The 23,981-nt window shown below is 42.7% G+C and overlaps 1 protein-coding gene across 4 annotated transcripts in view; it reads left to right on the forward strand.

The window, feature by feature from the left end:
- The first annotated feature begins 2,715 nt into the window (after positions 1-2,715).
- The window catches only part of LOC308321639 (uncharacterized protein), a 48,225-nt gene continuing 26,959 nt past the window's right edge, over positions 2,716-23,981 (forward strand). For 2 of the 4 annotated variants that reach the window (XM_080772644.1, XM_080772645.1), the window contains exons 1-16: positions 2,718-2,890; positions 4,650-4,801; positions 5,791-5,898; positions 7,642-7,752; positions 10,924-11,029; positions 11,513-11,559; positions 12,017-12,073; positions 12,883-12,984; positions 14,599-14,704; positions 15,920-15,984; positions 16,473-16,518; positions 17,433-17,488; positions 17,640-17,675; positions 18,674-18,716; positions 21,379-21,494; positions 23,064-23,123. In XM_080772644.1, coding sequence (XP_080628770.1) covers positions 2,869-2,890; positions 4,650-4,801; positions 5,791-5,898; positions 7,642-7,752; positions 10,924-11,029; positions 11,513-11,559; positions 12,017-12,073; positions 12,883-12,984; positions 14,599-14,704; positions 15,920-15,984; positions 16,473-16,518; positions 17,433-17,488; positions 17,640-17,675; positions 18,674-18,716; positions 21,379-21,494; positions 23,064-23,123 — 1,233 coding nt within the window. In that variant the 5' untranslated portion in view covers positions 2,718-2,868. Of the gene's footprint in view, positions 2,891-4,649; positions 4,802-5,790; positions 5,899-7,641; positions 7,753-10,923; positions 11,030-11,512; positions 11,560-12,016; positions 12,074-12,882; positions 12,985-14,598; positions 14,705-15,919; positions 15,985-16,472; positions 16,519-17,432; positions 17,489-17,639; positions 17,676-18,673; positions 18,717-21,378; positions 21,495-23,063; positions 23,124-23,981 lie in introns of all 4 variants that reach the window. The other 2 variants (XM_080772646.1, XM_080772647.1) reach the window with 2 other exon arrangements.

A 23,981-nucleotide genomic window follows, 5' to 3' on the forward strand; every position in this document is an offset into this window, starting at 1 on the left:
GGAGTGAGTGTGGAACTATAGTGGCCCTCTGGAGTGAGTGTGGAACTATAGAGGCTCTTTGGAGTGAGTGTGGAACTATAGTGGCCCTCTGGAGTGAGTGTGTGGACATATAGTGGCCCTCTGGAGTGAGTGTGTAACTATAGTGGCCCTCTGGAGTGAGTGTGGAACTATAGTGGCCCTCTGGAGTGAGTGTGTGGACATATAGTGGCCCTCTGGAGTGAGTGTGGAACTATAGTGGCCCTCTGGAGTGAGTGTGGAACTATAGTGGCCCTCTGGAGTGTGTGTGGAACTATAGTGGCTCTCTGGAGTGAGTGTGGAACTATAGTGGCCCTCTGGAGTGAGTGTGGAACTATAGTGGCCCTCTGGAGTGAGTGTGGAACTATAGTGGCCCTCTGGAGTGAGTGTGGAACTATAGTGGCCCTCTGGAGTGAGTGTGGAACTATAGTGGCCCTCTGGAGTGAGTGTGGAACTATAGTGGCCCTCTGGAGTGTGTGTGGAAATATAGTGGCCCTCTGGAGTGAGTGTGGAACTATAGTGGCTCTCTGGAGTGAGTGTGGAACTATAGTGGACCTCTCCATCGTCAAAGTTGCCTGCCCCTGATTTACTTGGTTGTACCACTTTAAAGTAAATAATTATCTGGGAGCACAACTTTATGTAACCAGTAACAAGTGTGAACTGCCCAACAGAAGAGGTGAAATAAGTAACACAGCCTCTGCCAGTAACAATAATACCTTCAAGATAATAACAGGACAGTCATGCAACCTTCATAAATACAGTACCCACCTAAGAAGCTCAAAGGGAGAACACGAAAATATAACGTGCCCAATAAAGTATTTCATAACTCCATTATTGAGGCTTTTGATTTTTTGAGTGGTGCAACCACTCCAAGGAACATGTCCCTATGTTTCCCATAAATCAGTGCTATTGAACACCCTTTACGTCTGTGTGTTGTTTCATAAATCAGTGCTATTGAACACCCTTTACGTCTGTGTGTTGTTCCATAAATCAGTGCTATTGAACACCCTTTACGTCTGTGTGTTGTTTCATAAATCAGTGCTATTGAACACCCTTTACGTCTGTGTGTTGTTCCATAAATCAGTGCTATTGAACACCCTTTACGTCTGTGTGTTGTTTCATAAATCAGTGCTATTGAACACCCTTTACGTCTGTGTGTTGTTTCATAAATCAGTGCTATTGAACACCCTTTACGTCTGTGTGTTGTTTCATAAATCAGTGCTATTGAACACCCTTTACGTCTGTGTGTTGTTCCATAAATCAGTGCTATTGAACACCCTTTACGTCTGTGTGTTGTTTCATAAATCAGTGCTATTGAACACCCTTTACGTCTGTGTGTTGTTTAGAACATATTGAACCATTGGAAAGTAGTAAAAAACGCATTGGACAAAACCTCTTAACTCCATTGGACCCTCAAACTGTCTGCTAAAACAGCTAAATCCACCACCTCTCTCCTTCTCATGCAAGTAATTGACAACAGCTAATGTCACAACACCAACTTTGATGAAGCAGTATTGCACCGTTAAAAATAAGGTTTTCTTCATTCCCTTTAAAAATATATATTTTTCATTTCCTGAAAAATGAACATTTTGGAGTTATGAGGTTTCCTCCAGACAGCAGAGATATATTTAAAAGAAAGTCTAAGCAATAAAATGTCCTAAGAAGCAAGAGAATCAACATTTGCTGTACGTCAAATCAGGAGCATGTCTGGGAAGTGTTACCATCATTATGAAACTCACTATAGGGGATCACAGGGTCCAGTTTGAGTCTGGTCTGCACAGGTCATTCAGAGACCAGGGTCCAAAAAGCACAAGGCTTTTTTTCCCCCCAGCCTCAGATTTTGTTGTGGGCACGACTAGCTGGCTGGCTGGCTGGCTGGCTGGCTGGCTGGCTGGCTGGCAGAGAGATAGAGAGAGATGCATGGTCTGTTTCAGCGAGTGACCAATCACAGGAGCTACGCAGAGAGAGAAAAAAGAACACACCAGCCTGTCAAACCTGTTTTACTCTGAAAGAACAACTACTGTATATTCAGTTATTCACATGTTAAGTTCTGAATGAAATACTATCCTTAAGCTATGGATCAAAAGGGACTTACTTTAGAGTGCCAAAAGTAAAAGTTTTTTAATAATAGGCATTTTTAAATATAGGCGCCTTGCGAACATGCCAAAGTATTTAGGGGTGAAGTGGTTGATGCATGTTTTGTAATGATAATGATAATAATCTAAAACATTCATATTTTCTACACATTTCGAAAATAGCAGATCTACACGCTCACTCGTTCGTTTTATCAAAACAATCTTTGACTCTGCAAAGTAACGTTGTAACTTAATAAGTTTCCAAATAAGTGGAGTGGAGTAAAAAGAGTACAAATGTATACATGTGTGAATTAAAATGTAGAACTTAAAGTATTTAAACATTGACATAAACATACCTCTGAATCTCAAGTACAATGTTTGAGACGTACATGAACTTCGGGACTTGCCACACCCTGTTGTGGTTCATGCACATGTCACAACACACACGCATGCATGCGCCTTCCTTCTTTACCTGTGTGGGCGTCAACCAGAGTGTGTGTGTGTGTGTGTGTGTGTGTGTGTGTGTGTGTGTGTGTGTGTGTGTGCGCGCTTCCCCCTATTTTATGACGGCTAGCAGCAGCTCCTCACTCACAGACACGCCTCTTGCGTACACTCTGTCTCACACACACAGACACACACACACACACACACACACACCTCTCGCATCGCAGAAACACAGTCTTTCTCTCTCTCTGTCACACACACACAGACTGGCTGCCGGTTGAACGCCGAATCCCACCCAAGGATCTGAGTGGAGCGACTGACTGCCCGGGGGCCGATGGAGTCGTGTCCATCGCAAGGTGAGCTTTTAGTTTATATCGCTTGTGCTGTAAATCGCTCTGGATTAAAAGCTTCTGATAAATGCCTACTGTACATTGTAAATGTGTAAAATCCCTTGAGTTCTGCACGGCTAAATGGACACGACGGATCATTCCTTCTTACCTGTTGCTACAGAGCTGTATAGTGTAGTGTCAGCTACACTTGTCATTCAACACAAACATGATGTACAGTAAAACCCAACACAAACATGATGTACAGTTAAACCAACACAAACATTATTTACTGTTAAACCGACACCAACATGATGTGCAGTTAAACCGACACAAACATGATGTAAGCCTACTGTTAAACTGACACAAACATGATTTACTGTTAAACCAACACAAACATTACAGTTTAAAAAAGGGAAGAGGAATGAGAGGAAGCGGAGTTTAAAATCAAAGTGTATTCTATAAAACAACGCTGACATGGTGGTTATAAGGTCTCCATCACGGACACTGAATACATGTTTTAACTTTACTTTCCCCCCTCCATATTTATTTTATATCCATCTCTTGTTGACTCTACATTCCTGCGCAGGCCTCATCAATACATGCCCAAGCGGACAAATGTGTCCGTGGCAAATTCTAACTCTTTACACACATTTATAATGCTCTCATTTTGATCACAAGACCTGCAATTACTGAACGTCAGTCTCAAGGTTTTCTGCAGACTACTGTATGTACAACACTGATTTACTACGACACTACATGGCTTAGTAGGAGGGCTAGCTTCATTTTGTGAAAGCAGGGAATCATAGCTTCAAATTGTCATATTGGTTGTTCAGTTTGACCCACCGGTTTTGGAGATATGGCTTATAGAGTAATGTCTTGCAGAGAAACAGCGAGTTGAGAAAAGAGCCCTGAAAGGTTCACTATGGACTCTAATTTTATATTTACAGACATGCTCTAGTACAGGCTAGGTAACCTTAGGCACGGGTGCCAACACTGGCACAGGGGAGGGTGGTCACTGGCACAGGGGAGGGTGGTCACTGGCACAGGGGAGGGTGGTCACTGGCACAGGGGAGGGTGGTCACTGGCACAGGGGAGGGTGGTCACTGGCACAGGGGAGGGTGGTCACTGGCACAGGGGAGGGTGGTCACTGGCACAGGGGAGGGTGGTCACTGGCACAGGGGAGGGTGGTCACTGGCACAGGGGAGGGTGGTCACTGGCACAGGGGAGGGTGGTCATTTCCAATGATCACTATACATCCTGATGTGAAAGACAATATTACAAAAGACAATAATACAGCACAATTGTTATAGCCTATTATGGAAATGTTACATTTTGATGTGGTGTCTTAATAATATTTCATGTAACTTTCAATAAACTATAAAACAAAATGAAAACCTGGCAGTTCAGGTTAAGGTTGCCCGACCCCGACCTCTTGTATGAGAAGAGCCTGTGCCTGTGTTAGTGTGCTATTAACTAGAAGAGCCTGCCTGTGCTAGTGTGCTATTAACACGTTTTGGATAAAAAAACAAACAGAAACAAACAGTTTCTCCTCTGGTGAAAAGCTGGAGTCTGCATCCCCTCAGTCAAACCCTGTTACATACTGTATGCTTTCCTCCACTGTTGATACTGTGAGTAAGCTGTGTGTGTGTGTGTGTGTGTGTGTGTGTGTGTGTGTGTGTGTGTGTGTGTGTGTGTGTGTGTGTGTGTGTGTGTGTGTGTGTGTGTGTGTGTGTGTGTGTGTGTGTGTGTGTGTGTGTGTGTGTGTGTGTGTGTGTGAACTGTGAAGCCCCAGGCGGAGGCAGCATGAGGCCCAGCTGTGCCCCAGCGGAGAGCTTCTCTCCTGGGCTGGAGGTGGTGGAGGAAGCCCTGGAGCCTGGAGGAGAGCCGGGGGGACAACGACCCCCCCACCAGAGACCCAGATGTCCTGCTCCCGGGGAGGTAAAGGACCTTACATTGACCCGTTCTGACCTGAGATCAGATTCTAAAAATGTCTTCTATAAATCCCGACAGTTTTCTGAAAAAGCTATGTTTCTATATGTCAGTCGATTTTTCAGAAATGGCAGACCTACAAGCTCGTAGCCGCTACGAGCTTGTAGGTCTGCCATTTTTCAATAGCTAAAGCATGACATGATGCTGAACACCAGAAGGGGTTCACGTTCAAAATGGGTTAAGACCATGGAACGTTTACTGTGTGGAAAATGTATTTTGGAATTGGAGGGTCTCGGATGCCGTCGTAATGACGTGTAATTTTTTACACCTGCTGAAAATAGCAGATCTACAAGCTCCACCTGTATAGATCTGCTATTTTCATCATGCAACCAAAGTGTAAAATGGCTTGATGACTGGATCTCTTGTCCACTAGTCTAGTCCCTTCCTATAACATTTTAGTCTAGTTTTTATTTGTCGACGAAATTGTCTGTATTTCCTTTTAGTTTCCTTTTAGTTTTCGCCAGTGGAAGAAAAGGTAGTCGATGAAATGAACACTGCAATACATTAATTGCCACCAAAACACGATAGCATTCTAACCCATTTTGGGCGGGAACCCCTTTTGGTGTTAGCATTATGTTATGCTTTAGCTATTGCAGATCTACAAGCTCGTAGCTTGTAGGTCTGCTATTTTTGAAAAATCGAAGAACGACTGACACATAGAAATATAGCTTTTTCAGAAAACTGTCAGGATGTAGAAGACATTTTTTAGAATCTGATCTCAGGTATTTAAGCACTAATGCTACTTCTGTCTGATTTGACTTCAGACATGCTAGTGTTAGACTTAGAATAGTATAGTGTGTTGATTATACTTTTGACACATTTGTGTGTGTCTCACATTGAATTTGAGATTTAAAAAAGAATAATCTCTCTCTCTCTCTCTCTCTCTCTCTCTCTCTCTCTCTCTCTCTCTATGTCTCTCCATGTCTCTCTCCCATCAGGAGCAGTACTCTGTGGACAGCTCTCTCTCTTCAGACAGTGAAGACGAGGGTTTGGGTCAAAAGATTCCCAAGAAGAAGAAGAAGAAACTGAAGAAGAAAAAGAAGAAAGTAAGTCTCTGAAAAATAATCACGATACAAAATAATATGCCTTTTAAAATATGGTGGCTCCGACTCAAACATTGTCATGACAACGACCCAAAGAACACTGATAGCAATAGAGTTGAGAAAGAAACTGATAAATGAACTAAGAAAGAAATAAACTACAAGACAGAATGGCCGGAAATTGGAAATACTTCAGTAAAGTCGTCGATCTTAATCGATTTTGTTTTAAGCATAATGTTATACTTTAGCTATTTAAAAATAGCAGATCTACAAGCTCGTAGCGCGCCACCGAGTGGCGCGCTACGAGCTTGATTTTTTGAAAAATCGTGAAAATATTTATTTCAGAAAACTGGAGGATTTAGAAGAATTCTTTTAAATGTTGAGGTCAGACCTAAATGGGTAAAGTACATAAGACAGCAACGTTTGTTGTATGGTATTAGTAAAGTATTAGTATTAGTAAAGTACTTGAGGATACAGTACTTTACTTTTTTTTACACCATTAATTAAGTTAGTGTAAGCAGGATCTACACATTCCACTCTGTCACCGCACGGAGAAATACAACGAACGTCAAGATCCATGAAGTCACTGCGATCTGATGTCTCCCTGTGTGTGACTGTTGACATAGTGGACTGTGTGTGTGTGTGTGTGTGTGTGTGTGTGTGTGACTATAGAGGCAACCATACGCCCATATTTGGCAGCGCTCCAGATCAGATTAGGTGTGACAGAAATGGAAAGTATTCGAGGTGCGGCCCGACGCGGTGCCAACATGAAACATGACTCCTTACCTCCTTACCTAGACCCCAGTACCAACATGAAACATGACTCCTTACCTCCTTACCTAGACCCCAGTACCAACATGAACCATGACTCCTTACCTCCTTACCTAGACCCGAGGAGAGGAGAGGAGAGGAGAGGAGAGGAGAGGAGAGGAGAGTCTGCTAATTCCCCCAATACATCACATACATGAAAAGTAGTATTCAAGAAACATGCGTAACAGTGGAATCTCTACAATGAAACTATACATACAGTATATAAACTATACTTATATTGTTATATGTGCTATGATACATATACAATGCAATTCTAGTGCTGTATATTAAGCTATCTAGGTCTACAAAAGTGCTATCTAAGGGGCAATAGGGTAAGTGCTATGGGCCATGAAGGAGTCTGAACAGGTGGGTGTTCAGACTACGGGCGGAAGATTGGGAGTGATGCTGCAGTTCTGACTGCAATGGGAAGTTCATTCCATTATAGTTTGGAGCCAGAAGAGAGGTGTGTGTGTGTGTGTGTGTGTGTGTGTGTGTGTGTGTGTGTGTGTGTGTGTGTGTGTGTGTGTGTGTGTGTGAGACACATAGTCGTACATACCGTAGTGTATTGTGTGTTATCGACCAATCACAACGGGTGTGGTGGCGCCAGATCACATTGAATACTTTTTACTGTTACAGTAGTTAGAGTGGGCGTGGCCCTTAGTTGGAATGTTTTAACCCATTTGGACTGAGACCAGATTCAACAAATTAATGTCTTCTAAATCTCGACACTAAGTGCCCCTCCCTTCTGCCGAGTCAAAGTGTAACGTCTTATCTGTCACATGGTTGTGCATAGATAGTGTGTGTGTGCGTGCGTGCGTGCGTGCGTGAGAGCGAGTGTCATTGGCTGTGTGACTAAACTTTGACAGATGATGAAGATTGTTGACCAATCACACATTGTTTGATTGGACCAATCATCTCACACATTGTTCTGCACTACAGGGCTGTAGTTCATCTTCTCCTTCCTCATCTTCCTCCTCCTCATCATCTTCATCATCATCCTCCTCCTCCTCCTCCTCTTCAGAAAGCAGCTGTTCAGAAAGTGACAGTGAGGTAAAACGTTTTGTTGATGTTGTTGTAATATTATTATCACTGCGCATTGTGCGCAAGCAGAGCACGCAATAACTGTAATCGGCTGCGTATGTCGGTCACTAGGGGACCACCGTTCTTGATGACATAACTAAGGTAAGACGTAAGAATGGTGGTCCCCCACTCAGGCATGAAGGAAGCATGAGTTCAAGTCCGTTGGTCTCCCCATGTCCCCCATATATGGGGACTAGGTTGGTCTCCCCTTGTCCCCCATATATGGGGACTAGGTTGGTCTCCCCTTGTCCCCCATATATGGGTACTAGGTTGGTCTCCCCTTGTCCCCCATATATGGGGACTAGGTTGGTCTCCCCTTGTCCCCCATATATGGGTACTAGGTTGGTCTCCCCTTGTCCCCCATATATGGGGACTAGGTTGGTCTCCCCATGTCCCCCATATATGGGGACTAGGTTGGTCTCCCCTTGTCCCCCATATATGGGGACTAGGTTGGTGGAGGGTGTGTAGAGCCCAGGATCACATTAGATGATTGACACAGGAGTGAAAAATGGGTTACAAAATCGTGGGATAAAAAAATATATTATTTAAGAATGGTGGTCCCTTGTTGGCTGTTGATGGTGATGTATAACTAAGGCACTAAGGCCTACATGTATGGCCTACATGTATGGCCTACTTGTAGCAGTAGGCCATGTATGGCCTACTGCTACTTGTATGCAAGGAGTAAGTTGACACCTTGACAGAGTGCATGAATTTTATTATAGCCATTGCTACGGGCTATACAGGCTACGGTGGAGTCTGGAGAGGTGTGTGTGTGTGTGTGTGGACAAAATACATGATTATGCATTCTGGAGTCCTTGACATGGAAAAGTTTTAAATAAATAAATACAGTGAACTTTACAGAAGAAAAAAATAAACAAGCTCAGAGAGGCTAATAATAAGCAGACATGTGTCAACACTGCTTTGCACTATAGGTGAGAGGGGAGTGGGCGTGACTGTGAGCACACCTTGGCTGCAAACAAAAAGGTGTCCTCCAGGCTTCACTTCCTGGTTTTTATAGACATGCTGGTGGATGGAAAATGAAGCTGCAGCTTGCAGCGTGGGCGGTGCTTCCAATAGGTGTGAGCTTGTAGATCTGCTATTTTCAGCATGCGACCACGTGTAAAATGACTTATACTCAGAGAGCGTCCACTAAGGAAAGTAGGCTTTCTTTCTTTTTTATATATTTTTTATCCCACGATTTTGTAACCCATTTTTCACCCCTGTGTCAATCATCTGATGTGATCCTGGGCTCTACACACCCTCCGCCAACCTGGGGAGAGCAACGGACTTAACTCATGCTTCCTTCATGCCTGAGTGTCCATGTTGCTCCTTTACACCTGACAGGGGGGAGTTTCCCTGGTTGGACGTATAGCGCGTGGAAGGAACACGTTATTCCAACCAGTTCCTTTCCCCTCCATCAGGCGCCTCGGCTGGCCAGGGGGAGGCAGTTTAGTGACCAGGATTACTGCATGTTTTTGTGAGGGAAAGTAGGCTTTCTAATAACACAAGCCGCCTTTGTATTGGTGAGTAGGTGAAGCATTCTTTATATTTTCACAACAGAGGAGAGGCCGGTCTGTATTTCATGCGAACGCAGGAAGACAACAGTCCCATAGCTCTAATGAAGGCATTAGAGCTATGGACCAGAGCTGAGACCCATGCACCCATGGCCGAGAGGTGGAACATGTGGAGATGAATGAATGCACACATGACTGAACGAACGAACGAAGAAACAATGCAATAATGCATGAACACACTTTTCCATTCAATACCTGTCAACACCTGTGACAGGTATTGTACGGTACTCTGCACAGGTGTGTGTGTGTGTGTGTGTGTGTGTGTGTGTGTGTGTGTGTGTGTGTGAGAGAGACACACACAGAGTACATACCGTAGTTTATTGTGTGTGTGTGTGTGTGTGTGTGTGGTAAAGCTGAATGCCTGCATGCACGTTATAAATCAATCACAACAGGTGTCGTGATGTCAGATCACATTCTGATTGAATACTTTACTGTTAGTTAGAGTGGGCGTGGCCATTAGTTGGAATGCTTCAGCTCAACCCATTTGGACTGAGACCAGATTCTACAAAATGTCTTCTAAATCTTCACACTATAAGGTCGACCTTCACACCAGAAAGCGTTACTGCGATTAAAACGAATCCTGCTGCTGCGGCTGCACATTGTCCGAAAGTGCGCTTCGTTTGGCAGGTGTGAAGCATCGTTCGAATCTTAATGCGTGTCAAAAAACCGCATTCTACTCCGAGCAAAAACGGGGGTTTCGCTTCGCTTCCAATCGCACTTGATTTCGATTCGGTGCAGGTGTGAATGCAATCCGCAGCAAATAAAGGAAATGAAGCAAACAATGTGGCGGGTGAGGAGCTAGTGAACACAGTTGGAGACGGAGAAGGCATATTTTACGCGGCGCAAAGATGTCCCGTTACCGTGGATAGACGTGGTCGAATGAGAAGACCGAAGCCCTGATCGAAACATGAGGACGAGTACATTAATCAATTGCTTAAGGAAACATACACATAAAAACACTGCATGTGTAGCCTACAGAATAGTCTGTCTGTCTGTCTGTGCGTAAACATGGAGTGCTGTCACTGTGTGGAGAGCAGAGTAGGGACTTTCTTCATCTCGATAAACTTGTATTGTAAACATGTTGCGCTGCTGTCAGTGCTCAGTGCGCTCCATGCCCAACAGAACAGTACGTGCGGAGAGAGAGAGAGAGAGAGAGAGATGGCACACAGCACGTAATGAGTTTAATTTTATAGATTTCACTGTGTCGGCTAGTTTATGAATTGAACACATTGATAAAGAAAGGTCCCCTGCTGCGTTTCCAATTGCTGCGGATGACAGCGCAGTGTGAAGGCAAACTTAAATATGCAAGATCAGTGTCTGTTGCAGTCGGTCATGCAATAGGCATGTTATATTATGTTGGTCTGGTTTTTAGACGTCGTAGACGTTCCCAGTTCTCCTGCTATCCTTTATAAGTCTATGAGAGCAACGGACTGACCTCCTGCTTCCTCCCCCATGTTTATAACTCTATGAGAGCAACGGACTGACCTCCTGCTCTCCCTCTATCCTTTATAACTCTATGAGAGCAACGGACTGACCTCCTGCTTCCTTCCCCATGTTTCCTGTGCAGGATGACAAGAAGAAAAAGAAGAAGAAGAAGAAGGTGAAGAAACAGAAACGGGGGGATGAGGAGGAGGAGGAGTGTGTCTGGGGCAGTGTGGTCATCTCTGGACACGGTCAGCTCATATCCATTTAGTTTCTATTTCAGTCATCTGAAATGTTTCACTTTTAGTCATATTTAACTTTTTATTATATTGTTAGTTGTTTGTTAACTATCACAACCTCGTTCTGAATATAATTCAATTTTGTTTTAGTCAAAGTCTTTTCAATAGCATTTACTCTAGTTTTAGTCATAATGTGACCAGATTTGACTGAAAGACTGCCATCGCGCAAATTATGTAATGTTAGAGACCACAGAAGTGAACCTTTCAAGCCTGTTTTCTCAACTCGCTGTTTCTCTGCAAAGCAGCAAGATCTCTCCTGAACAACCAATATGTCAATTTGAAGCTACGATTCCCTGCTTTCATATGACATGAAAAAACGAAAATTCCAAAAAATCCAATCACATTCCCGTAGTCAAATTTAGTCACATTTTGAGGGAGGGCGTTTTTTAGATAAAATGTGTGTGTGCGTGTGCGTGCGTGCGCGTGTGTCTGCAGGTCCTGATGACATGATTCCTGCATCCATGGAGGAGTCGAAGAACAAAGTAAGACAAACTAAAAACATGGACTTTGGTAATTTGCAAAATATGTGGAAAATGGTAAATAATGCCAAAAGTGTGAAATGTGCGAAATATGCAAAAAAGCTGCAAAATGGTGTGGGACATAAATCATGTTCACAGAGACATGCCTCTCTGTGTGCCCTTTTTAGATTTTATTTTTTGAGTGGTGCAACCACTCCAAGGAACAGCAATGTCCATGTTCACCCACCCATGTGACGTTAATGAGCACCAGTATATGACTATGAGTACCAGTAGGGGCGCTGTTGGGCCAGAAACAGAGAGAGGGAGAGATAGTATTAGTGCTGCACTGTTGCCTGCTAATGAGAGGGAGAGATAGTGGGGAGTTGCACCACTCAGTTCACACGGGTGTGATTTTATTTTTATGCATTTATACAAATACAAATACATTCTTTCCTTTTGTCTTGATCCCCGCGTTCACTAGGATTCTTCCAGTGAAGACGAGAAGAAGAACAAGAAGAAAAAGAAGAAGATGGAGAAGGTAAACATGCAAACATAGAACTAAGTCCAGTGGAGAAGTAACCTCGCGTCACTGGTCTGTTTCATAATCGCCGTCTGTGTCTGGAGCGTAGATTTAGTCAACTAAAACTAGACTGACACTGAAGCATTTCAGATGACAAAAAATGTGACCTAAACTAACTTGTCTCTACCGTACACATAATGTATACAGTATGTTCGTGTCCTTTTACAACTAGCAGAACATAACTGAGTCATCGGTGGCTCATGCAGGGGGTAGAGTGGCTGGATGGTAACCGCAAGGTTCCCGGTTCGATCCCTGTGGGCTCCTCCCCCAGAGTTAGTGTCGAAGTGTCCTTGAGCAAGACACTGAGGGCTGTATTTTGCGTGTCTTAAGTACCAGGTCTTATTCCCTAACTTGAGTAAACTAAAGACCTGGAGGCGTGGTCAATGCTCTTTGGCCACTCAGAATAGCCAAATGGCATTGATCACGCCTCCAGGTCTTTAGTTTACTCAAGTTAGGGAATAAGACCTGGTACTTAAGACACGCAAAATACAGCCCTGAACCTCCTAATTGCTCCTGATGTGTTGGTTGGTGCCTTGCATGGTTTCCTCCGCCATCGGCGTGTGAATGTAATGCACAATCTATGTAAAGGTGTGTGAATGGGTGAATGTAATGCACAATCTATGTAAAGGTGTGTGAATGGGTAAATGTAATGCACAATCTATGTAAAGCGCCTTGGATAAAGGCGCGATATAAATGCACCATTTACAATTTTAACTGTATTTTATGCTATGCTCTAATTTCTTCTTTGTGTGTTCTTGTTATCCCAGGACTCCTCCTCTTCCTCCTCTGCCTGCTCCTCATCCTCAGACAGCGAGGACAAAAAGAAGAAGAAGAAGAAGAAGAATAAGAAGACCAAAAAGAAGAAGAAGGCATGCCTCCAAACATTTATAAACCATTGTACAGTTTGTTTGTTTGTTAACAAACAATTCAACAGAGCACCAAAGTCTAGGTGTTAATAATTAGGCTACAGCGAATTCCTTTGCCCTGTTTCGCCCGGGTTCTTATTATCAGTTTGTTCTATGTTGATTATACTAACGAAGGCTCTGTTCCATTCTGGTCAAACAGAGTCAGTGTTAATGATGCTAACGAAGGCTCTGTTCCATTCTGGTCAAACAGAGTCAGTGGTAATGATGCTAACGGAAGGCTCTGTTCCATTCTGGTCAAACAGAGTCAGTGTTAATGATGCTAACGAAGGCTCTGTTCCATTCTGGTCAAACAGAGTCAGTGTTAATGATGCTAACGAAGGCTCTGTTCCATTCTGGTCAAACAGAGTCAGTGTTAATGATGCTAACGAAGGCTCTGTTCCATTCTGGTCAAACAGAGTCGGTGTTAATGATGCTAACGAAGGCTCTGTTCCATTCTGGTCAAACAGAGTCAGTGTTAATGATGCTAACGAAGGCTCTGTTCCATTCTGGTCAAACAGAGTCAGTGTTAATGATGCTAACGAAGGCTCTGTTCCATTCTGGTCAAACAGAGTCAGTGTTAATGATGCTAACGAAGGCTCTGTTCCATTCTGGTCAAACAGAGTCAGTGTTAATGATGCTAACGAAGGCTCTGTTCCATTCTGGTCAAACGGAGTCAGTGTTAATGATGCTAACGAAGGCTCTGTTCCATTCTGCTCAAACAGAGTCAGTGTTAATGACGCTAATGAAGGCTCAGTTCCATTCTGGTCAAACAGAGTCAGTGTTAATGATGCTAACGAAGGCTCTGTTCCATTCTGGTCAAACAGAGTCAGTGTTAATGATGCTAACGAAGGCTCTGTTCCATTCTGGTCAAACAGAGTCAGTGTTAATGATGCTAACGAAGGCTCTGTTCCATTCTGGTCAAACGGAGTCAGTGTTAATGATGCTAACGAAGGCTCTGTTCCATTCTGGTCAAACAGAGTCAGTGTTAATGATGCTAACGAAGGCTCTGTTCCATTCTGGTCAAACAGAGTCAGTGTTAATGATGCTAACGAAGGCTCTGTTCCATTCTGGTCAAACAGAGTCAGTGTTAATGATGCTAACGAAGGCTCTGTTCCATTCTGGTCAAACAGAGTCAGTGTTAATGATGCTAACGAAGGCTCTGTTCCATTCTGGTCAAACAGAGTCAGTGGTAATGATGCTAACGGAAGGCTCTGTTCCATTCTGGTCAAACAGAGTCAGTGTTAATGATACTAATGAATTAAGGCTCTGTTCCATTCTGGTCAAACAAAGTCAGTGTTAATGATGCTAACGAAGGCTCTGTTCCATTCTGATCATAACAGAGTCAGTGTTAATGATGCTAACGAAGGCTCTGTTCCATTCTGGTCAAACAGAGTCAGTGTTAATGATGCTAACGAAGGCTCTGTTCCATTCTGGTCAAACAAAGTCAGTGTTAATGATGCTAACGAAGGCTCTGTTCAATTCTGGTCAAACAAAGTCAGTGTTAATGATGCTAACGAAGGCTCTGTTCCATTCTGGTCAAACAAAGTCAGTGTTAATGAACTGTCAATCAACTTTCAGGACTCCTCCTCCTCTGATAGTTCGTCGTCGTCGTCGTCTTCATCATCATCATCATCATCTTCATCATCTGACAGCGAGAAAGACGAGAAAAAGAAGAAAAAGAAGAAAAAGACGAAGGTATAATCGTTCATCCTGACAATGTGGTTATAATTCTTTTCACTTGCAGTTAAAGCAACATTAATGTGTCCACACACATTCTCATTTCCTGCCACTATTGAACTCCGGTGCTGTCGTTTCACTGCCGACAAGATGCACGGCGTCTTTTATTTTGAAAACACCCCAAATTCACCCCAAATTAACCGGAAGCAGAATCGCCGATAACTATAATCTGCCGGGCGTAAAAGTCATCAGAGTTTATATTTCTGAGCGGTGCCTAACCACTCCATTAAAGGGACACTTCACCCTTTTTGCAAAAAAATATATGTTAATGATGTTTAGAAGCTTTAGATCACTTTCCTGGGGGTATTTATGTGTGTAATATGTGGTTTTAGATATTTTAGATTGTAGCAGTGAGCCTGTTGTCTCTGATGTCATGGACACTGGTCTCATTACCTTCCTGGACTACAATTCCCATAATTATTTGGTGCACTGCTCCTCCTTGTGGATAGGGGGGAGAGCTGTCTTACTGAGACAACATGTAGTCCAGGAAGGAAGTGAGCCCAGTGTCCATGACATCAGAGACAACAGGCTCACTGCTACAATCTAAAATATCTAAAACCACATATTACACACATGAATACCCCCAGGAAAGTGTTCTAAAGCTCCTAAACGTCATTAACATATATTCTTTTGCAAAAAGGGTGAAGTGTCCCTTTAAGTAGCAATGTGTGTGTGTATGTTTGTCTGTCCCCGTGTCTGTCCCTGGGTCTGTATGTCCGAGCACGGAAAGCTGCAACACGGTAACTCTGTCATTTATCGACTGTTTCGGACGTGGGGCGGCTTGCCGGAACCAGGCCGCTCCCCTGGGCGTGTTCCTGGGGAGCTGGATGTCCCAGGGACCCCCACATGATACAGTTGCACTGCTCCCTAACATCCCTAACAATCTTAGCCTCAATTCCGAGAAACGCGGCCTGTACTGTACTGTACTGTACTGTACCGTACCGTACTGTACTGTACAAGCGCTCCTCCCTGGCCTGTGTGTGTCTGTGTGTTAGGCTGTGACACTTGGTGGTGAACAAACGCTATAACGCTATATCGTGCTTGGACAGACAGACAGACCCAGGGACACACATAGCTGTCTATAGGAGTGGTTGCACCACTCAAAAAAAGCTGTTTTGTTCGTGAACATCACTCTTGTGGGAACACCTTTTTCTGTTGAAACAGGATTCTAGCTCCTCCGACTGCGATGGAAAGAAGAAGAAGAAAGATAAGAAATATAAAAAGAAGGTATTTTATGTTCCATAAACTAAACTGAAGGGTTCTCACTATATGGAGATAACTGTTAATCCATTCTGACCTGAGATCAGATTCACACGAGGTTTCCACTGGACACACACTGGTCTGATGAACCCATTCTGACCTGAGATCAGATTCTAAACTAACGACCTGGAGGCGTGGTCAATGCTCTTTGGCCACTCAGAATAGCCAAATGGCATCGACCACGCCTCCAGGTCTTTAGTTTACTCAAGTTAGGGAATAAGACCTGGTACTTAAAGACAGCCCATAGCATTTTATGTAGACATACTGTAGCACTATATACTGTACATGCATAGTATGTTATTTATTGTCATGCTTTTTGTTTTGTAAATCACTCTGGACTAAAGTGTGTGTGTGTGTGTGTGTGTGTGTGTGTGTGTGTGTGTGTGTGTGTGTGTGTGTGTGTGTGTGTGTGTGTGTGTGTGTGTGTGTGTGTGTGTGTGTGTGTCGTTCCACAGGAGGAAGAGGATGGTCATCAGAGTGAAGATGAACTCAGCTGTGCAGGTCAGGTGACAGACAACGTTTAACCACACTAACCCTATACTATTCTGCTGAAAATAGCAGATCTACAAGCTTGTAGATGGTCCTATTTTCAACATAGAGATTTGGGGGGGGGGTGGGGTAGCTGATTGGTTAGAGAGCCCACCCTGTGACAACTAGCACTTGGAACTGTTTCTTTCTCATATAATATATTTGACTATTTGACCAAATTGGTATTTAACCCATTTAGACCTGATGACGATAAAAAAGAAGTCTTCTAAATTCTAACAGTTTTCTGAAAAACGTGATGTTTCTATGTTTCATTTTCATGTCAGTGACCCTCAGAATTATATGTATTTGGCCGCCGACCCCCATCTGAAAATATGTAGTTCCAGGGACCCCCCCCCCCCCCCCAGAAGCAAATATTTGAGTTAAAAATGTTCACTGTGAAAGAATATATATTCAAAGATTTGCGCCACATTTAAAAAAAAAAAAAATAGCAGATCTACACGCTTGTAGCGTGGCACTCGGTGCCGCTCTACAAGCTTGTAGATCTGCTATTCTTTCAATAGCTCTAGTATAAAATAATGCTTAAAACACCAAAAGGTGTATTAAAAGTCATTTTACTTATACTGAATGCTGGTTTGTTTACTGAGAAAACAACGTTGCACATTAAGATAATCTGGGGACTCCCCCCAAAAAAAAGGATAAATAAATAAAATTATTACAAAATAAATATATGTATTGATTTTCTATATCGACACAGGGCAAACAAACCATTTGCATATACTGTCTTCTATACTCTTAAACAATATACATACCTGTGATTCATTATAAATTAATTTGTGTTTTATGTACTTTTAATGAACAACATGCATCGTGCAATAGAATATGAAAGACGCTTATCGGTGTCTGATCATTATTATAATAACCTGCAGGTGGTGAAAGAGCGCCGCCTGCTGGAGAGAAGAAGAAAGACAAGAAAAAGAACAAGGTATTTCTGGATGAAGTCTTGTATTATATTCACCCAAACAAGGGAGTTCTTTCCTACCCCATGAAGCCTTGTTGTGAATTCATGGACATCTGTGTGTTTTTGTCACATTCCTGGTGATTGTCCCTCATATGTCTGTACCTCTGTGTTTCAGACCTACATGACCGACAGTGACCAAGATGCTTATAAGGTAATACTAATACCCTCACAAAAAAAACATGCAGTAATCCTGGTCTCTAAACTGCCTCCCCCTGGCCAGCCGGGGGCGCCTGATGGAGGGGAAAGGAACTGGTTGGAATAACGTGTTCCTTCCACGCGCTACGTCCAACCAGGGAAACTCCCCCCTGTCAGGTTGTAAAGGAGCAACTTGGACACTCAGGCATGAAGGAAGCATGAGTTCAAGTCCGTTGCTCTCCCCTTGTCCCCCATATATGGGGACTAGGTTGGCGGAGGGTGTGTAGAGCCCAGGATCACATTAGATGATTGACACAGGGGTGAAAAATGGGTTACAAAAATCGTGGGATAAAAAATATATATAAAAAAAAAGGTAATACTTATGGTGTTAAGTAAGTATGGCGGCTGTGGCTCAGGAGGTAGAGCAGGTCGTCCAATGATCCCTGGGTCGGCGGTTCGAATCCCGGCTCCTCCTGACCTCCTGTCCTACATGTGGAAGTGTCCTTGGGCAAAGACACTGAACCCTACGTTGCCTCCAGTGAGTGGGTCGGTGTGAGCTCGCCACCGTCGGTGTGTGAATGTGGGAAGTGAGGACGCTGGCGTCGACTGTTCACCGCTTCACCTCCCTAATGTGAAGTGCTGTCTTGAGTATTACTTTTACTCTGCTACAATAAAACTTAGAACTTGAAAACTTTAGTTACTTACTAGAGATTTCAGCCCTAAATACATTTGGCTATTTTCAAAAGATTTTGTACAGATTTTGAACTTCAGGTGAAATGTATGATGATTAAGTATAGGCTACATTTTGATGCAGATACTTTTGTACTTTTACTTGAATATATTATATTTTGAATACAGGACTTCTACTTTAACGGAGTACATTGCAGTGTTTATACTTTTACTTAAGCAAAACATTTGAGTACTTTCTCCACCACACACACACACACACACACACACACACACACACACACATACACACACATTCATGAACTTGTTTTCCCTTTTCGTGAACAGTGCAAGAAACAAGCCGGTGACAAAGCATCCTATTCATTGATTGGTAAGTTTGTGAAGTTTATATTCGTTGATAAATAATAATAATAATAAAACTTTATTTGTATAGCACCTTTCATGACATGAAATGCAGCTCAAAGTGCTTTACAGAAAAATGGAGAATAAAAGAAAAGCAAGGCAACGACATTAAAAAACAAGCAGTAATGCAATACAGTGAGGACATGAATAACAAAAATAAAAAATAAAAGATCAATTAAAAGCAATGTTGTAGAAGTGGGTCTTGAGCTGAGCTTTAAAAAGGTCTAAATGATTCATGTTAATCACTAAACTCTCAAGAATTGTTAAACTTAATTGCTAAATATGCGGGAAGTTTGCGCGATTATGTGACCTTTGTGAAGCAAAATGTACCCCTGCATAATCTGCACCATTTGGCTGATTTATGCTGTAAATTGTGGAATGAGGGTTTGATGTCTGGTGCTACAGTAGAATACTGGACAACTCACCCCTGTGCGTGTCCGTTTTTCCTCCCGGAATTGTCACCAGTGAGGGGGATAACTTTGTAATATGCTATTGGCTGTTTGTATTCTTTTTGGAAAAATATAAAAAGATACTCCTGTGGGAAGGCTATGTTATTTTACTTATATTGACCCTATAAACAATTTAGTATTATTTAGTATATATGTAAGGTTTTGCCCACTCAAATGGTACCTTCGTCAGATAATCCCCACATCATATCCTACAACAACTTCTGTGAACAGACTTCACTGTAGTAGCTTTTCGTGATAAGTGATATTTGTACTTAGGCTGTTCTGCTGTCATGAAAGTTTATAGTTAGAGACATTCAAAGTCCAGCCGTCTGCTGTCCAGCCTCTCCCACCCACCCCTCACTGGGGAAGGTTCTGGGAGGAAAACAGAAACGGGGTGAGTTGTCTTGTTACCGTACAACAGTATGCTGGTGGTACAGTATGATATCTGTTTGATGTCTGGTGGTGTATTTACTGTATAGTACGATGTTCCACAATAGGATATCGGCGAAACCAATATCGGAACTATTTTGGCAGTTCCATACTGTATATACCGACATTGCATTTTTAATGAAACGGCCGCCCGATATCGATATGCTAGCCTGCCCTATACCGCTGATATTGTGCATCAGTATTAATAATAACTGTATGCGCGATCAATCGGTAGCATAATCGGAAACCTTCCGTATCGGCCAATAAAAATGCCACATCGATATCGGAACGGGCTCAAAATAATACAGATTATTTAATCGTCGTTTAATCACCAGCAAAAAATATATATAAATAAAAATGAAAAATAATTCTACATTTAATTTGTGTGCTCGTCTCATTCAGTTGGGAAAACAGACACTTGGAAAAGAGTATAGGCTATTTATTGATTGATTGAATACTTTATTAACCCATTCTGAACAGGAACCCATTTTGCTGTTTTAGCATCATGTCGTGCTTTAGCTATTTTTGGAAAAATTGAAGAACGACTGACATTTTTAGAATCTGATCTCAGGTCAGAATGGGTTAATCAGACCAGTGTGTGTGTCCAGTGGAAACCTCGTATGAATCTGATCTCAGGTCAGAATGGGTTAATAGGCGTTGGGCCAATAAGCCCCTATAGAGCGTCGCAGTCCCGCCCCCTTTCAGAACGACGAGTGGCCCAGGAAATGAATCCCAATGCATTTTCTCCCATAGGCTTTTCCTAAAGTATTTATTTAACCCATTCTGACCTGAGATCAGATTCATACGAGGTTTCCACTGGGGACAGTGGGACACACTGGTCTGATGAACCCATTCTGACCTGAGATCAGATTCTAAAAATGTCACAGTCGCTCTTCGATTTAAAAAAAATAGCAGACCTACAAGATCGTCTACAAGCAATCGTCTACAAGATCTACAAGCTCATAGCGCGCCACCGAGTGGCGCGCTATGAGCTTGTAGATCTGCTATTTTTCAATAGCTAAAGCATAACATGATGTCAACACCAAAATGGGTTCCCGTTCAGAATGGGTTAAAGACGGTTACGCCGCGGACAAAGCCAACTCGGATCGTGACCAAATCATGACGATGAACACAATTGACATCACAATACTCTATGCACTTTGCTGCTGTAACACTGCAATTTCCCCTCGGGGATTAATAAAGTATATCTCATCTCTCATCTCATCTCAATGTTTTGGGGCCGATCAAATCATTTATAAGAAGAAGAACAACAAAAAAAGTGTTGTATAACCTGCCGTTTTTTTCTACTTTCTAATTATTTGTTCGGCCCCAAAACATTGTGTTTATTGTCATGATTTGTCACGACAAGAGTTGTCTTTGTCCAGCGGCGTATAAACGTCTTTAAATAATACTTTCTGAAAAGTCTATGAGGAAAATAGACGGCAATTTCTTTTCCGGGTCTCTCTCTCGAGGGGGGGCGGGACTGCGACGCTCTATAGGGCCTGCCCTATTGGCTTGTTTCCATTGTGGTCCTCTGCATAATATCTGAATCGGTGAGAATCGGTATCGGCAGAATATATGACCCTGCAGATAATCGGAGGTCGGATATCGGTCATATAATCTCATAACCGTTACACCCCCCTAATAATTACACGTGTCGTGTGTGATGTCAATGTTATTGATTGACACATGTCACCGTGCGATGTCAATGTTATTGATTGACACATGTCACCGTGCGATGTCACACCACAGCTGACGGAAACCTGAGTGACGACGAGGGGGAAGGAGGGAAGGAGAAAGACAAGAAGAAGAAAAAGAAGAAAAAGGAGAAGAAGAAGAAGAAGAAGAAAGATACAAAGAAGAAGAAGGTAATTAACGCTATTTAGAGCAAACCGTTACCTCTATCTCTACCGCTAGCCGTTAGCATAAACCCCAGTTCCAGGGGCCAGCGTACGCTCTCACTTTAAATAGTCTGAGCTTGCCCCGCCCCCACACACTCTCTCGCCACACACACTCTAGTATTATTGTTACTGTACACGCACACACTCTTGTACTGTACCTTTCGTCAGAAGCTTTCACATGGCGGTGGCAGCGTCGCGGTACAAAAGGCACAAATTAAATCTGAAATGTGGGGACGGCAGAAAATCCACCATGAAGGACAGCGATCCAAGAATCCGAGTTATGGCAGTTTGAAAATCCTCCTTTCAACTACGGTTTGCACTGTGAATATATTTGCAATCCCATAGTTGGAACGGTGGGGCGTTGCTATAGGAACTGGACCAATGTTGAAGGCTTCCGTAGGCATCAACCATTATTGTGAACGCAGTGAGCACTTACTATGAGACCTAGCAGATCCCCCCCCTTTGTGCCCATATATGGAGCTGATGCAACACACTCCATATTTGGACGTATAGCTGCTTTGGGGACTCCTTATATGGTTATGGCTAAGTTAAAAACTTCACTTAAAAATAACTTAACTTAAAAAAGAAATAACTTAAAAATAGATCTTAAAAAAACCCCAAATATGTACGAGCTGCGTTATTCGCTTCCCGCGTTTGCGCGTCTTACTGGTGTATACGGACCTGGGATATGACGCCACCTAGTGTCGACGTACGTATATATATATATATACGGACTTGGGGGGAAAAAGGGTCCTTAAAGTATTTAATTATATATGACATTATGCTTTATTTAGCCTTTTTTTTGTTTAAACGTTTTCACGATATCAAAGGTTTTATGGTTTCATGATTCAACCAGCATACTGGATGGTTTGGTTGATTCTATATAGGCTTAAAATAATTGATTTACATGTTCTTGTCAATCTCTATGGGATAAATGAACAACACCAAGGTCAATGTGTAGGAAACCTCCATGGCTCCATATCCATTGCATAGTGTGGATAAAGGCTGATGACGGACATTAAATGATCTGATAACATCCCAAACTGCTTGTTAATTCTTGCAAGTGAGCCAATGTGCTTATGCCGGTCACTCTTGTATTCTAAAGGCCTATTCATAGTCTGGTTCTTCGGTGATGAGGTGACCACCGGAGCTGAAATAACGTTGAGCGGTGGTGAGTTAAAAACAGAGAGATGGGCTGGAGCGGTGGCGGTGGTTTGCTCTTCACCGCGGCTCAGTGACGTCATGTTGTAGTTCGGTGGTCACCTCAGTGATGTCATGTTGTAGTTCGGTGGTCACCCCACCACCTTAAATCCAGACTATGTATGAGCCTTAACTGTGTACCAAAAGGTGATCGCACAATGTTCAATTTAGTTGGAGGAAAAGCGCACATTTGGGTCCGAGATGTAGTGGAGCAGGAGTAAAAGTATATTAGATATTGGAAACACTCCAGTAAAGTAAAAAAAATGCCTAAAAATTGCACTTGAGTATAAGTACAGTACTTCAGTAGATGTATTTTCCACCACTGTCTACCCACAGGACTCTGACTCAGACAGCGAAGACCAGAAGAAGAAGAAGAAGAAGAAGAAAAAAGAAAAGGTGAAGAGCTTTTTTATTTTATTTTATTTTTTCATTTAAAACCCGTCGTCTAAAAGCAGTCTGTCTGGACTCTGTGAACGTAAAGCGTCACGTCTATAAAGCTCAAGGTTATCTTTATTTGTCTCCCTTGGGAGAAATTTGTCTTGGAGACAGAGTCACAGCTGCATACAAATAACAGACACGTTCACATACGAAAAGAAAAAACACCATGAAACACCCCAACATACACAAAACAGAGATATTGCACACATTCCCTTGATAAAGTGCAACTATAGTCATTAAAGTGCATTCGTCAATCCCTGATTGAGCATTTTAGTTGACAGGGGAACAAAATAGTGTTTACATCTATTATATACACATCGTGGAGTTCTATACCTCCTACCGGATGGCATTAGCTCGTACTCTCGGTACAGTACATGCAAGGGGTCAGATACAATATTCCGAGCCTGTCTCACCACTGCTTGTTCAAAGATGGCCTGGGGAGTGATGGGTGGGGTGGACATGCCCATGATCTTCCCAGCCATGTTTGCTAGCCTATTTACTTGAGACTTGTATTTCACAGTTAGATTGCCAAACCAGCTGGATATACCATATCTTAGGATTGACTCTATACTATAGCTCTGTAAAAGGTCAACATGATATTTCTACTGACTCCAAAAAGTCTAAGTCTTCTGAGAAAGTGTAGACGTTGGTGTATCTTAGAACACAGTGTTGTAACATGCGTGTGCCAGCTCAGGTCCTCATCTATCTGTACTCCCAGATATTTATATGAGGGGACCTGTTTGATGTTATGGTCATGGACACTAATTATACTGTGGTCTCCTATGGACCTGGGGTCTACTATGACCTCCTCTGTTT

This window comes from Protomyctophum bolini, assembly GCF_963924005.1.
Source record: "Protomyctophum bolini genome assembly, chromosome: 9".
Taxonomy (NCBI): domain Eukaryota; kingdom Metazoa; phylum Chordata; class Actinopteri; order Myctophiformes; family Myctophidae; genus Protomyctophum; species Protomyctophum bolini.